The 15,399-nt window shown below is 38.7% G+C and overlaps 1 protein-coding gene across 5 annotated transcripts in view; it reads right to left on the bottom strand.

The window, feature by feature from the left end:
- Positions 1 to 15,399, bottom strand: part of CKAP5 (cytoskeleton associated protein 5) — a 51,691-nt gene that overhangs the window by 16,684 nt on the left and 19,608 nt on the right. For all 5 annotated transcript variants that reach the window (XM_030481285.1, XM_030481289.1, XM_030481286.1 and 2 more), the window contains exons 10-28: positions 15,299 to 15,388; positions 15,000 to 15,164; positions 13,923 to 14,051; positions 12,876 to 13,058; positions 11,808 to 11,921; positions 10,724 to 10,834; positions 9,468 to 9,560; positions 8,679 to 8,864; positions 8,103 to 8,197; positions 7,412 to 7,469; positions 7,205 to 7,330; positions 6,733 to 6,872; positions 6,408 to 6,582; positions 5,809 to 5,922; positions 4,270 to 4,398; positions 3,451 to 3,645; positions 2,666 to 2,801; positions 1,776 to 1,864; positions 480 to 605 (exon numbers count right to left, since the gene is read on the bottom strand). In XM_030481285.1, coding sequence (XP_030337145.1) covers positions 480 to 605; positions 1,776 to 1,864; positions 2,666 to 2,801; positions 3,451 to 3,645; positions 4,270 to 4,398; positions 5,809 to 5,922; positions 6,408 to 6,582; positions 6,733 to 6,872; positions 7,205 to 7,330; positions 7,412 to 7,469; positions 8,103 to 8,197; positions 8,679 to 8,864; positions 9,468 to 9,560; positions 10,724 to 10,834; positions 11,808 to 11,921; positions 12,876 to 13,058; positions 13,923 to 14,051; positions 15,000 to 15,164; positions 15,299 to 15,388 — 2,454 coding nt within the window. The remainder of the gene's footprint in view (positions 1 to 479; positions 606 to 1,775; positions 1,865 to 2,665; positions 2,802 to 3,450; positions 3,646 to 4,269; positions 4,399 to 5,808; positions 5,923 to 6,407; positions 6,583 to 6,732; positions 6,873 to 7,204; positions 7,331 to 7,411; positions 7,470 to 8,102; positions 8,198 to 8,678; positions 8,865 to 9,467; positions 9,561 to 10,723; positions 10,835 to 11,807; positions 11,922 to 12,875; positions 13,059 to 13,922; positions 14,052 to 14,999; positions 15,165 to 15,298; positions 15,389 to 15,399) is intronic.

The following is a 15,399-nucleotide window of genomic DNA, read 5'->3' as shown; positions in this document are numbered from 1 at the left end:
TAGTTATTAACTATTAAAGTGATTGTTTTCAAGCTATAAATATGCCTATTTAGTATCAAGTTACAAATAACATGGATGTTTTAAGTAACAATTTCTCTAAGAAAGAAACTTGGTAAGTGGGGCTGTTCAAAGTAAGTATATTAAAACATTTAAGTATATCCTAGAACTCTGAAATTAGTCAGCTGTTTTCAGGTAAAATCTTGATGATACTTCACAACTGAAGACCATCTCTTGCAAGCTGTAAGACCACCTTTGACTTTTTTGAGTGTATAAATGCACAAGATTTGTAATCCAGAAGAGAAACACCACAGTAAACCAGATGTTGACCTGTGAAAGTCAACTGAAGAACGAGATAACCAGTAAAAGGGATGGACAGACTAGCACTTTCATGCCATAGCATGTTTAATTGTACATTAAAAAACAGAATGTGTTAAAGTTACTCCTTCAAAACTTGCAAATACATTTAGGTTTTTTCTCACCTTCAGACCTTTCTCATCTTTCATCCTCTGTTCTTTCCCATTTGGGACTATGATAAAAATAGGACCAGATTTATCATCGTCTTCCTTCAAAATAGGCTTGCTTAGCACTTTCTTCCCCTGTACACCCTGCAAAAAGCAAGGTATTAACAGGCAACACAAGACATATGCCTCAGTCCCAGCAATTGCAAGCATTAGATACCAGCCAACCTCATGCTGCCTATGTGTACAAGTGCAGCCCCTTGTACAAGAGCCAGAGAGAAGCTGGAAGAATAAAGTTGATTAGAATTTTAGAAGTTATGTGCTCTGCTGCTGTGGAAGCAATACCCATGACAGTGTGTGCAGTAGTACCCTGTGAAATAGGACACATCACTCTCAACCAGTGCACTACTCGCCCACCCACATCCCTAAAACCCAGTGTGGTACCTGTTTGATAGATTTGCTCTTTGTCAGACTGGGACTGCCTTTGCTGAGACTTGTGTTAGCTTTGGACAGGCTGGTATTGCCCTTGGACATACTGCTACTAACAACTGACTGCTGTAAATAAGCCACAGAAAAGGCTTTGTTGTTAGACAGCTATTTACCATTCCAAACTTTTCCATGCGTTCACAGCAAAGGAATTAACTCTAATATCAGAGCTTTGACATAATGTAATCGACTGAGGCAAATCTACAACATCCTTCAAGGTTTGTTCTGTCCATTCCTGCCATGAATCTGGACCTAAATCAAGTGTTCTTGTTGCAGCAGTACTTTAGACAATTAAGGCAATGGGACTGTAGAATAATTTGGGGTTTTTTTTAGTTATACACATAGGACAAACTTGAAAGTTAATAGCAAAAAAATTACTGTTACACAAAACAACAGAAAAAGCTAACCACAGATTCAAATTAGTCAGTTGAGATTATTATGCTTTTAAGCATCTTCCTTCTCTTTTTGCACTGGTGACTAGGAACATTTTACCCTTCATACTGTAAAGGAGAGATGAATTTCTCTTGATAAATAGGTTCAAATTACTGTTCTAAGTGTAACACTGGAACTGCAATGGTGAGAATGAATTCTCAACAGCATGAAAACAAGGGGGCCAAGCAGATTTAGAACAGACTCAGCTGCTCACAAGACTGTATTTTTGACAACACAGAATCTATGGCAACAGATTGTCATTTCAGAACCCCTAAGCATAAGGATTCTCAGTAAAAGCAGTCCCTAGCAAGGGCTGTACTCTTTTACCTGTAATACATTAATGAACTACAGATATTAACTTCTCAAAACTGATTTTGTAAAAAAAGGAAATCAACATACCTTAGCTTTGGAGGAAGCTCCTCCTGCTTTGGCTCTTTTGGGATCAGGTTTGGATTCCATGGAATTGGACCCTGAATCTTCAGCCAGTGCTGGAGAAACAACGGACCCATTTCAAACAACCAACAAGCCCATTTTAGGTCAGCACAGTTTTCCATTCTTAGAACACAGAAGATAAACTGTTCATGGATACAATTTGCTTACCACACAGAGGTCTGAGAATTTTAGCTTCATAAAAAGTTCCTTAAATTCCATGTTAGCACGTGTACTTCTAATAATTAAGATGTTTAGCAGATTTATTATCAAAATGATTTAAAATGCACACACATACACTGTGCTGGTGTGTGTGCATCTACTGTCTAGAGCTGTGTTTACACCAGTTTGAGCAGGCAAGCTAGCCCCACCAGAGATAAGGCAGGACTGCTTCTTCAAACCATCTGTCCCTTAATTCTGTTATCCTGGTACTCTCTTTTGCGTCAGCACAAGCATTCTGGTAGTCCCACAGTGAATTATACTGAGGAAATAGTCGAGATAAAAAAAATCATATGAAAACATTTAAAAGTTATGTTAAAATCAGATTATTACAAAAAAAGAAAAAAACAAAACCAAGCCCCAAGCCCTCTAGTCCATGGGTTTTAGCTAACTACTAAGCTGATATTTCCAAAGAGCAGCTGACAGATGGTTGTGTGGAAAGTAAAAACCCTCCTACACTGGAATCTGACTCAACTTCAACTAAGACCAGAACTACAGACAGAACTCACTAGGTTACACAGCTATTTGTAACCATAACTATGCTGAATTCTCCTAAGCGTGTTTCTTCCTCTGGCATGTCATGTCAAAAAGCTTCAAAACCCACCCTTTTCTCAGTCATGTTCCAGAACATGAGAGGTTACCTGATGCAGGTTGGAATTTGGCTGGAGCTGCTCCCCCGGCCACTCTGGAAGATGCCTTAGCAGGAGCAGCAGGTTTGGCTGGCATGTTGGCTTTGGCTTTCTCAAGCATGGCCAGTACCTGGTCTTTGGAAGTTGGCTAGAGAACAGGAGGAAAAAGTAAGTGAAGATTTTGCAAAGATTATTGATAGTGATTAATACATGCCACAGACAAGGAAAATTACAGTAGTGAAACAAGCTATTCTCTGCTTAGCATCTTCCAGGACCTTTAATATCAAAACATCAATGTTTTCAGATATTTCTGTTCTGAGAAAACACCTTTCCATTAAAGTCTCTTCTGCAAGACCTATAGGAAACAGATGAACCAGCAATTGGTTCTAGCTGAGCATACCTACAACATTAATGGAATGCCCTAAAGGTGGTTTCAGCACTGAAGGGTCCATAAGACACACCAAACTGACAGAAGCCACCTTAAAGCATGTGTTCAAAGGTATACAGTTGAACAGTAACTGGCATGAAAACTATCTGTAGATAGATATTTTCAGAAAAGCAGAGGGAATAAATGTCAAGCTCCTGAAGTGACAAACCTGTGGTGGTGGCAGCAGTCTTTCTGAAGCAGAAAAAGCTCTAACTCACAGCCTCCTGCTACTATTTTTAGCCCCCCACTGAAAATAATCAATGCAGACAAGCTTACATGACTCAAGACAGCATATCATGAGACTGTGAATGTGAGTTGTTAATATTCACTCATTCAAGGTCACATTATTCAATCTTAGTGACAGAAATACCTTCAGCTTGCTGGTGGCTTTTGCCATCTTCTCAAAGCCAAGGTGCATCATGAAGAAAGGCAGGGCGTCCTGAGCTTTTTTACGCACATCCCCATTTCGATCTTCGAGGCAGGAGTACAGGTGAGGCACACACAAGAGTAGATCAGAAGGAACAGAGCGGAGGGTAGGCAACTTCTCAGCCAGCCAACCAAGAAGCTGAAAGGAAGTTGTAGTTGAAAAGCTTTGGAAGAAGCACTCCCAGTGCTCTGTCAGGCCACTAGGGCCTGATTAGTAGTCCTTTAGATAGCTCTAAGTAAGAAGAACTCTGCTCCAACCTTTGTTCAGACAAATACTCTTAACCAACATCAGTTTTCATGTTAGCAATAAATGAAAAGGATTAAAAGTACAGTATGTTAATACAAAGTTACCTTAAAATTTGGAGCCTGGTCTCTTAAGACTGCAGAGACTGTTTCTTCCTTTTGAGAAGAACATCAGGATTTCAGCCGTACTTTATCAGCCTCAAGCATATTAATGCCTCCAGTTCTGATCTTTGTTACCATGTGGTTAATTTGAGGGAAAACACCCTCTTCTCTTAAAATATTCATCAAAACAGATGAAAGTTTCATTTCAGAGGCACTAAGAACTGCCTGACAGCTACCATGCAGGAAGAAATAATAAGCCTTTTGAGGTCTAAAATTTATGTCAGTATGAGGACACAGCTACCTGTTTACTTGTATAATGGCAGCACTGTGTCACTTCAGCCTGCATAGATAAACACAGTCCACAGCAAGGAAGGTTATTTTGATTAAACACATGTAAGTTTACTTCACAGAAGCCTACCTCTTGTCTTAGGAAAGGATTTTCTTTTTTGAGCTCCTCAGACAGGTCTTCCCCTTCCAACCACTCTTTCATGCCAGTTTGTTCAGCCCACGCGTTCACAGTTGCCAGTGCAGCAGCACGAACGTTATTCTGTAGCAAGAACAAGGTTTAAGAATGATCCTAAAGAGGGGTCAGAATATTACAACAGAAGAGGCAATAGTTTCATCCTTCCCATGAAGAGAAAAAGCTTCTACATCACAGGCTTTGAGATCTGTTTTTATTCACTGCCTGAGAGATCTAAAATTCAGAAGAATTCAGTTCTAATGGTGGTATCAGCTGCAGAAATCACCAGATCTAACACTTAAGAAATAAGTTTAATGAAGAAGGACAAAGGGTATCTTTAAAAGCACTTCGTACCTGCTACCATTCATTGATAAGAATTGAGAGTCTCCTAGCTCTCAAACAAGCTAAAGAATAAGGTTAGTGATTTATGTAATGCTTAAAATAGACTTAGCACATTCATAAACGACAAGTGGGTTACGGAGACTGTTAGGGCACTCTTATTTAGGAAACACACAAGCAAAAGTCAAGTCAGGAGCAGGGGAGCCCCCTCTAACTCCTATTAATTTCCATCTTTAGTGGGGTTTTTTTTCCCCAAGGAAAATTTGGAACAGCAGCCTATTTTGAAGCAGCTGTGTGAAGTTATGAGAAGTCAGATGGAATACTTAATACTGGTTGGACCTGATGATCTCAAAGGTCTTTTCCAATCAAGCTGATTCTGGAACTAGATGATCTTAAGGTCCTTTCCAACCCTTACTATTCTATGATTCTATGATTAACCACAGTTCTTCAAAATATTATCAGCACAGGCATGACTCCATACATATGACTCTCTCCTGTGGGCTGAATTTCTGAGGCAAGCTGATCATGCAAGAGAGACTCATTTAGCTTTAATATGGATTAATTCTAAAGGCAAAGGTAACATCCAGGCATGTCTAAACAAGCAGCAGCCTCCTTGCCCAATTGCTTCAAATAGCTCTTTCCCATGGTCCTAAGCTTTGATTTTGACACAGCATCTTGACAAGCTCAACAATGACATTATACCATCTTCAGTGGCAGTTTTGAGTGTCCTGTTTCTACCTACAAGTCTCCCACACAGCGACAAAGACAAGAATGTACACTGGAATCCATGATGATAATGCTAGAAGAACAGAAGTTCTACAAGCAACTTGCTAACCTGATTAGCATCTAATGTAGTATATTTAGAAGTATGCATACAGTCACCACATTTCATTTAAAAGCTGAATTATGCCACAGACTGAGTTTATTTACAAGCAGGAGAATACATCTCAGGCAGCATATCTTTTCAGACAGACATTCATATTTGGGTAATAAGTTGTCATTTAGGCAAGAACCTTTCAAAGACATCTTTAAGATTCCAAAGAAGTTTTAGCTACCATCCACAGCCGTCTCTCAAAAGCAAGCCCAAACAGCAATAGTTATTCTCAGGCACAGCTCAGTGAGTGGCAAAAAGGAAAGAGAACTTGATGAGTATCCTACCTTACTGTCTCCTAGGACTGTAATGACAGGAATGCCCAAGTTTTTCACATGCTGTTTGATATTGGGGCCCATTGCTGTTGCCAGCTGCTGAAGAATGCTCAGTGTTTGTTGCACCTGCACAGAAACAAAAAGGCTTTGAATAAAATACTGTTACAGCCACGAGTGCAGAACTCCAAGTCATATAGGGTAAAGCAACACTGCTATAGAATTTTACTTTGGAATGCCTGCTCAATGGTATCTATTCCACACTTCAAATTCACCTGACAGATAATTTCTATTTAGATATTCCTAAATTATTCTTATATTCTGAGTGAAAAAAAGTTAAACTAAAAATATCTTCAAACAAGGGACACTTGTCACAAGCAGAGCAGTTATTAAAACTGGTTTGGTTGGTTTGGGTTTTTTTAAGCCTTTTTAACACAAAGGCAAATATTTATAAAAATAGGCAGATGATCTAGAAATACATAGTTCATTGTTTTCCAACTGTTGATTTCATGACATTCTAATAGACTGAGTAATAAGCAAGGTTCAGAAATCATAACTAGTTTGTCTTAAGTTCTAAGCTGGAAACAGCTGAAACAGGATTTTGAACAACATACCAAGATTTTATTGGAGTCATTGAGACGACCCTTCAAAGCAGCTGGAAGTTCTCCTATGTTTGGTTGTATGAACTTAGCATCATTTATTATGCTTGTTACTTCATCTAGACCTTCCTTTCTGATCTTCCAGTTTTTGTCCCCAATCTTAGACACTAGTTCAGCTGTGATCTTCTCACTGTAAAAGGGTAAAAAGCCCATTTTCTTAGTTACATCAATAAGCATTGTAGTGCTTTAACACCACAGATCTCTGCTGAGAGAGTGTTTATAAACACAAACTTTTGAATTGCAGTGGAAGTATGTCTTCAGGTTGTGAATCCAAACCTACCCAATATCTGTTCTTGGCAAGAGATCCACAACATCATTCCCAACATCCTCCTGTTCCTCTTCCTCACCATCATCCCCACCTCCTGCCACACTGTTCCTGGAAATACCACGAGTTGGGGCTGGCGCCGTCTGCCCTTGCATCTGCAAGCAACACAAATCAGAAACGGCTGTTTTACAGTATTTGACATTAAAAATGAAAACACTTGCATGACAGGAATGTGCTGTCTCAGGGCAACAGACTTCTAAAACATTCTGCTGTTCAAACAAAACCAGAAACTTGAAGTTTGCCATGAGAAAGGTGACGATTGGCACAGTGAGACATCAGGAGTTTGTAGCTGATTTGGTGAGATGTCTTAAGAGATCTAGTTCACTTACAGAAACACAGGTTAGACTAAATTATTACAGATTACAGCTACTGAAGTTTCCAAGTTGTTTTAGTGATACTTAGTAGTAAGAGAGCTACACATTTGTACCTTTTCAAATTCTGCATCTATCTGGGAGAGAAGAGCTGGCTTCTCATCCTCAAAAAACATTCGCAAAGGAGGTCCCACATAAAGATACATGACTCCCAGCAAGGTAATGGCAGAAGTCCTTACAGCCTGCAAAGAGAGGATAAATGCACTCAGTCTTTAAATGAAGGATTGATGATAATTCAGGTTTAAAATTCTAAGTTTACTCACTGGGTTAGTTGCAGCAAGAGCTGTCTTCACATTACTGATGAAAGCTTTGACATTCAGTCTGTGGGAAAAAGATATCCCCCATAAGTAAAAAACACAGAAAGCACCACCAAAACCAAGATCCTATGTTAAAGAAAAAGAAAAGAGAACAATGTGTGGAGAACAAATTCATACAACTAACCTACAAGCAGAAGGTATTTGCACTTAAGTAGTACCGCAGGCGCAGTGTAGATGGTAGCTATTTAAATAGCTACTGAAAGATCAGTTTGGGGAATAGCCTACTAGGAAAATCAATACAATAGTTTATACCAAAGACTGCTATTATAACAGCTGGAAAGTTTCTATAAAATACCCTAATCCACATAGGTTTCAGGTGTATTCCTGTAGAACAGGAACAGCAGACATGCTGTACCACAGCTCCTTGCCCGGCACACTCCTACAGTATATGAAGATTAACAAAAATGCTCTTCAGAGAAGGTTGAGTGACGAGTAAAGCATCTCATAGTATAATAGCATCTTATCTTTACACATTTAAAGCTAGAAGAGCACTCAACAGAGCTAGAGTAAGGAACAAGAGTTCAGCTGCACTTGCAGCCACCCTCTTCAGAGTAATTTGACAGAGAACAGATTCTTAGTCCTAGCTTAGAAACATTTTCATTCACGTTTCTCTTAGCAGTTTACTTAAAAGACATACCCAGAAAAGCCAAACTCTTTAATTGCATTTGAAAGCCAGTTCAAGGTTTCTGACTGGTTTTTAGGGTTCTTTTGAGAGAAAGCTGTAGCCACAACCTGTAACAGAAGAGAGTTAAGTAAGTTTTCACTGGCAAACCAGGTAACAAAGCACTGTAGTAAAGGAGTGAAAACACCTGAAAAAAAACACAGGACACTGCAAGTAAACAGAAGCATACAAGGAAAAACTGGGATAACACACAAGGAAAAACATGTTGTGTCACTGTAGCACAGTACAATTGCAACTGAAGCTACACAGAAGTTCCTGAAGTATTCCAAGGCAGCCAGAGATACCTTCATTATGGATGTGTGCCTGCTTTGGCAGCATTTCAGCAAAATACTGATTTACTACTTGTTACTTCCTCTTTTGGAAGAACTTGTATTTACCTTCTGCCTTAGGTGGTATCTTGAGAACAAACAAACCACTTTCAGGCAACAGAGAAAAATTAAAGATTTACGATTTACTACTCAGACTTAAAGAACACCCCACATAATATTTCTGGCTTTACTTACTGGAATACCACCTTTGCTGCTCACTCACCTGCTCAGCAGTCCATGGCAACTGACATGCCTCTGCTATTGCTGTCATGGCTTCTTTTGCATTACTGCCACATTTCACATCACCAACCTTGTCTACGAGACCATCCAGCACAACCTGGGCTGAAGTTTTGGAGAAGTTTCCTTTCTGTGCAATCAATGCAACTATATGCAGTTTCATCTGCATCACCTGGAATGTCCATAACAGCAGAGAATTTAATAATGTCTTCTTGTATTTTAGACCAGTTTTTATTCTATATATTTATAGATGTATAAAAAAATACATATTGTGGATAAACACAGACGTATACACAATATATATTTGTGTGTATAGACACAAATGTATATATACAATTGAATATATAGAAGTGTTTGTGTTCACACAAACGTGTACACAAATACATATTTTATGTACACACACTTGTATGTTTATGGTTTTGTGTGATTATACACATAAATACATAATTTTTATATTTATATGTATATATACATACACAATAATACTGGGCAGCCATTATCTATGTTTAGAACTTATATATACAGATACATATATCTGTACACCTGTATAGACATACATCTACATCTAGCTATCTTCAAATGTTGTCTGAGTCCCAACCATCAACAGGTAAAATCTAATTTCAGGATTTAGATTCTCATTGACTATAGATACAATTGTGGTCATGGTGCTGGGACTGTCATCAGTGACACAAATGCACTTACAGCATTTTAGTTGGAAGCACAGCTTACATTAAGTACAATATAGACTGGTAGTTACTGAAGGATCATGTATTACCTGAAAATTTGTTTCCTTCCAACCAGGTTTCTTGGCCAGCATTCTTACCAGTGCTTGGCAAGGCATTTCACTTCTCTCCATAAGCTCAACAGCCTAAAGGATAAACATTAAGTTAGCCAGTGGGTCACAAGTGATACAAAAGCAGGAAGACAAACAGAAGTTACAACTGTCCTGTAAATATTTTCTTAATACTGACCTAAGTTGCAGAAATACCTGGCATAAGAATTGACTTGAAAAGCCTTACTGCCTCTTTCACAAGGAGCCCATTTTACAAGTAGTGAGACAAACTTTGAATTACAGCATTCATATTGCTATACTCTGTTCTTTAACAAGTCCTCACAACCACTATTCACCATTCCAGCCCTGGGAGTAACACAACTGAAAACCAAAACAAAGCAATCCAACAAAAAGAACACCCACACCCCAAAAAACTTTAATTGTGCTTCTTTCACATTGGAATGCTGACTACATGACAAAGCCTGAATGTAATGTGAATTACTGTTTTTAGTAGTTGTTAGGCTTATCCATTCCACTGAATTGAAATTCTTTACATTTGAGTAAAGCTGGCTTCTGCAGCAGCATTTCACTGCAGCCAGTCACCTTTTCTATCAACATATTAAAACTCAGTCACAACTGTAATACTGTAGCAGTACGAACTATTTGTACATCTATAGTTGATGCCTCCTGTGAACTCTCAAAGGTCTTATGATGGATACCATGGGAAGAAAGCCAGGCTTCACACTGAGCAACACAGGATACTTTTTTTTGTTTGTGACTACATGAAGCACTCGCCACCAGCTGTGAAGACTGCAGGTATTGTACAAGGCTTCAAACATCAACTATCTGCTGATTGAAATTCTAGTAGTATAATCAATTGCTGCCTAACATGCAATCAGCAGGAACTTAATTGCAACTGGTCTTGCCCAGTCACTGCAAAACATTGTTTAAGCCTAGCTGGTTTTGAGACTGAGCTTTTGAATTATTTGGTGTTTAAAAATACCCCCCGTATGCATCCTCAATCCACATACAAATATTTTTGACAAAAGCTTAACTATCTACATTAGACTAAAATACTACTTCACCATTGTTATGGAGTAAGAGCCAACTTAAATCATGTAAGCCACTTGTCTTTTGCAAGTATTGTTTAATACAGCTGAAGTGCTGACATAATCACTACTCCTGGTATATCTTTTTGAGTTACCAGGCCTAAAAAGCTGGAGAAGCTACTGCTTTCTTACCAACTGCTATATACTTACCTTCTGAAACTCCTCCATGCAGGCAAGCCTCTCTTTCCAGTTACCACTGTCTAACTGCTGGATACAAGAAGCTGGAAGGACAGCAGCAGCTTTCTCTTCACATACTTCTATCTGCAGACAAATCAGAACAAAGTTAAACATTTCACTATATCCTCTTCAGAGGGGAGCAGCAGCCTTAAGGACAGGCAATATACTGGAATAACTCTTGCACTGTGATGCATTTAGAAAACATGAAGAATTTTCTGCTGTAGGTTGAAATATTTTGTATGGTTTATATATATTTTATACATATATATACATGACTTCAGGAAGTATACAGTTTACATATGAACTGTAGTTTATCATATATAGTTTCTATATGAATTTAGGAAAATATATGAATTTAAGGAGCTGCTAAATTGTACTGCAACAGAAATGTAATCTCCAAGAAGTATGGTATGTTGTGCAGACAGTAAACAATACTCTCGAGCAGCCACTATCTACTTACAGAATCAAGCAGAGGAAACCTAAAATGTGCAAGAACTCCAAATTCATAGCAATGAATCACTGGTTCATGACGGTAGATGGGAGAAAACCTATCTTTTGCATCTATTTTAGCAAAATGGAGAATTGATGTTATTCAGTGTATGAAAAATGATTAAAACTACTCTTGTTCCACTGGTGTCTGTACCACCTTCAGGAAACATGTAATCATTTTCCACTGTATCACTAGCAATACAAATGGGATACATAATGGAAAAGGACATTCCAAGGAGAACTGGCAGTGCAAAAAAACCTTGCAGATAGATCTAGCAAAGCTTTAATAGCTTTTTGTTACTGTTTGATCTTAGTTTACCTCATTTCCTACTAAGAAGATAGGTAGATGTTCAGTTAACATGCAAAATTCAATCATTTTCTTGAAGTGTAACTTTATAGCCAACATCCATTTTACCAGTTAGGAATTCTATTTATATGTATTTTTTGCCCTTTTCGCAACAAAAATCCACCCAACTTCAGTCAAAGAATCTGTAGTAGCAGAAGGCCTGATTAGCCAAGCTACTTATAGAGAGGACTTTGCATCTCATAGAATTAGCAGAATACTCACCGAGAGCTCGGATTCAAATATTTCTTTGGTCTCAGGACCCTTCTTGCCTTTAGCCCCAGCACCTCCCACACCTGCAGCAGCCGCTGGTTTGCCTTTCTTGGGTGGGCCCCCAGACTAGAAAGGAAATGGACAAGTTAGCCAAGATCAAACAGGTCTCTAGTTCATCAGATACAAAGGAACAGCTGTTTTTCACACTTCTATATTCTGACGTCAAAAATTACTTCTCTCTCTAGTACCATTACAGCTGCAAGCAAAGAAATAAAAGTTTTCTGCAAGAGCTTATTGAATTTGTGTGTTCCTTTCAGACTACGAAGTTTTATAAAGCACGTACAGTACAGGGACACACAAGACAATGAAAGATGAAAAGGGAAAGAACATATTTGTGAAGGTTCAGAAAGCAATTTAGTCAGCTATATATTCTCCTATGGATACTGATTCAGTATTAAGCTTACAACTGGTGTCTCTCTTCAGGGCTACCAGAGTATCAATAGATTTTAAAAAACAAAAACCATGATCCACTCTATTCACTTCCAGGTTTCCCACCAGGAGAAACAGATAGGCCATTAGAGACCATCTACAGTGCTACTTAGGTACATTCTTAAAATCCTAACAATCATTTTAAAGTAATACAGGCTAATGTTTCTAATTATTTATGGTAGCAAACTACAAACAATGCTGAGGAGAGCAATCAACACAAGTAGTAACCTTGCTAGTCAAAAGAAGAGACATTCCCTTCAGCCAAATACTACTATCGCCACAGAGCACATCAATGTTACATCATCTGCAGCTCCTCTGGAAGCTGGAGCTTCCTTTCGTTCATCACTATTTCTACATAAAAATCTGGTATTAAGACATAACAAGACAGTTTGTATCCTTAAAAACTGAGATTTCATCATTCCCAGAAAGTCCCAAATTTTTTGTTCTTGGGCTCACACACTCCTACAAAAGCAAAGCGATTCCTCAGTGGAAGGGCATGTTCAATGGGTCACCTCTGATCTTTGATAAGTAACTGCTCAACGCAATCACAGGCAACTGTGATTATCAGACAATCTCTTGGCAATCTCTTACCTTCACAGCAGGTGCTTTTTTCTGTGGACCTGGTTTGGTTCCTGCATCTTTTGTTTCTTTATCTCCACCAGACCCTGAAAGAGCAGGGGTCTTTCCACTAACAGGCTTGCCTTCTTTTTTCTCAGCAGCTCCTCCTGTCTTTTTCCCATAAACCAGTTCTACCTTCTCAGCACACTCTTTAATCTGACAAGCAGTTAGAAAAAACAAGGGAAAAAGGGGAAAAAAGGGGAAAAGCTTTTTAGCTACCACCACTGGATATACAGTGGCCATTCAATGGCAGTGGCTCCAATATAAAACCATTCATGTTTTCTCCAGAGTAGTCATTTACTCAAAAAGATTTGTTCTCCTGTGCTCATTAGTGACGTTATCCAGCCAATGGCCTCAGCCACTGTATTACTACAATAATTTTCCTTATTCAAAATGAAGTGCATTTATAGACACAGAAAACATTGACACCCCCACCAATACTTACAGATGCTCTAAAGACTAGTTCTTTGCACCTTCAATTGTAAAATCAGCCAAACCTGTCAGTCCATGCAAAAGCATGAGAACTTTGTGGTTGGAAAATAAGTCTTTAATACCAAATCCTGTCTAGTAATATAGAATTGGACCATGTGGTTGTGACCTAAACCCCTGAACTTTGTTTCAGACAGAGGAAGTGTTCGGAAAACAAAAAAAAACCCCACATCGAACACCACCACAACAGAAAAAACCCAAAAGCAGCCTCAGAAACCCAAAGCCAACCCAAACCTCACAACCCACCTCATAGACAAGGCAGCCTTAAAGCCAAAGAGATTCTTTACATAAGAATGAGAAGATGCAATGTTAACATACTAATGCATTTTAGGTAGTGGAAGTTAAAAGATGCTTGATAATCTCACAAGAAAGAGATTTTCAGATGCCCTGCAACATCAGTAACTTTAAAGTAAAACATAATTTTTCAAACAATCTGTGCTTTAAGTCATCAGCTGCAGCACCTTCTCTAGTCTAACATGCATCTTAAATGGATAATGGGAGCATTTCCCACAACATTTATGATAAACTCACCCGATCAAGCTTTAGTTTGTCTACGTCTGCTAGAAAAGGATTCACAGCTTTCTCTCCAGCTACTTTCAAGGCAGTGCCTAATGCTTCAAATCCAGCATCTCTTACTTCAGGAGCAGAATCATTGATATGCTGCAGAAAAAGACAACTTGTATCATGCGACTTGCAGCTCGTATCTAAACAGATTCTTAAATCCATCTTCCATATAAATCCCCTCCCCTTTCTTTAAAAATCAAGATTTGCTATAGAATAACCCTTAACATTCCACTGAAGAAAAACGTTGTTCACTTTTTTCCTATGTACTGATCAAGTTGTGGCTGCCCCATCCCTGGAAGTGTCCAGTGCCAAGCTGAATGGAGCTTTGAGCAACCTGCTCTAGTGGAAGGTGTCCCTGCCCATGGCAGAGAGGTTGGAAGTAGATGAGCTTTAAGGTCCCTTCCAACACAAACCATTCTGTAATTCTATCAAGTCTACTATTTCTCTGATATAGTCGGTTTTCCATCTTTGGATCTTTCATACAAGAGGGTAACCATTCATGCTTTAACAGATACTACCACACCATGAAAGTTCACAAGGAGTTCAATGTTCTGCAACCCTGTTCAAATGTCCATTTCTGAAGCCAGGGATATTTTCCATAAAAAGGAAAGGGCTATTTGCAATGAGAAAAAAGTCTTCATTTTATTGTTTACACTGATACATGCTTTAGAGTAACTGCACTCTATGAATCAACAATGGTTCTTTTATTCATGGCAGAAGATAAGCAGCATTCCAGCAAAAGCTTGCTAGAGATGCCTGCAAGAAGTGGCACAGTACCCAGAAGTTTAATAGTTGCAAATTACTGCCTTAATCTATTATAATAATTGGTGAGCTTTCAGTTTCAGAGAAGCCAACTAAGAAAAGACTAAACTGTTCCCATGCATCTTGAGTTTGTCATCAGTCAAAACTGAATCATGGGTACACAGCACACAAGAACTCTTTAGTCCTTGCACTACCAGAAGGGTCTTTCTCCCAGAACAATCCAATGCTTCACAGCATCAGTGCTTGAGTCAATGACAAAAGTACCAACTCCTCCTGCTTTACCTTGAGAAGTGCAGCACAGAAAGGTTTTAACAGGCTTTTTGGCAGAGTAGAAGGTGTGCAGTGACGGAAGCTTCTTGCAATGAAGAGGGATGTTTGTTGCTTAATTGTTGGGTTTTTGTTGTCCATCACTGCCAACACATCTTCACTTATGTTCTGCAACGTGGTCTATAGTGTTGGATAAAGATAATTAATTTCAGTAAAGTAAGAGAAAAGCAAATCAAAGATCAATTCTCAGACAATGGAAGAATTGTCTCAGACAATGGATTGTTTGAGAAATGGGAATTGTCACTCTTACTTACTGTAAGAAAGATTGCGTCAATGGCCTCCTGCAGTGCCTGCACTACCTGAGGCTTCTTCTCTTTAAATTTCTCCAGGATTGTTGGAACAACCTATGGAAAAC

Source organism: Strigops habroptila, chromosome 4, assembly GCF_004027225.2.
Source record: "Strigops habroptila isolate Jane chromosome 4, bStrHab1.2.pri, whole genome shotgun sequence".
NCBI lineage: Eukaryota > Metazoa > Chordata > Aves > Psittaciformes > Psittacidae > Strigops > Strigops habroptila.
The sequence above is the reverse complement of the archived record's forward strand: the minus strand, read 5'-3'. Positions and strand labels throughout refer to the sequence as shown.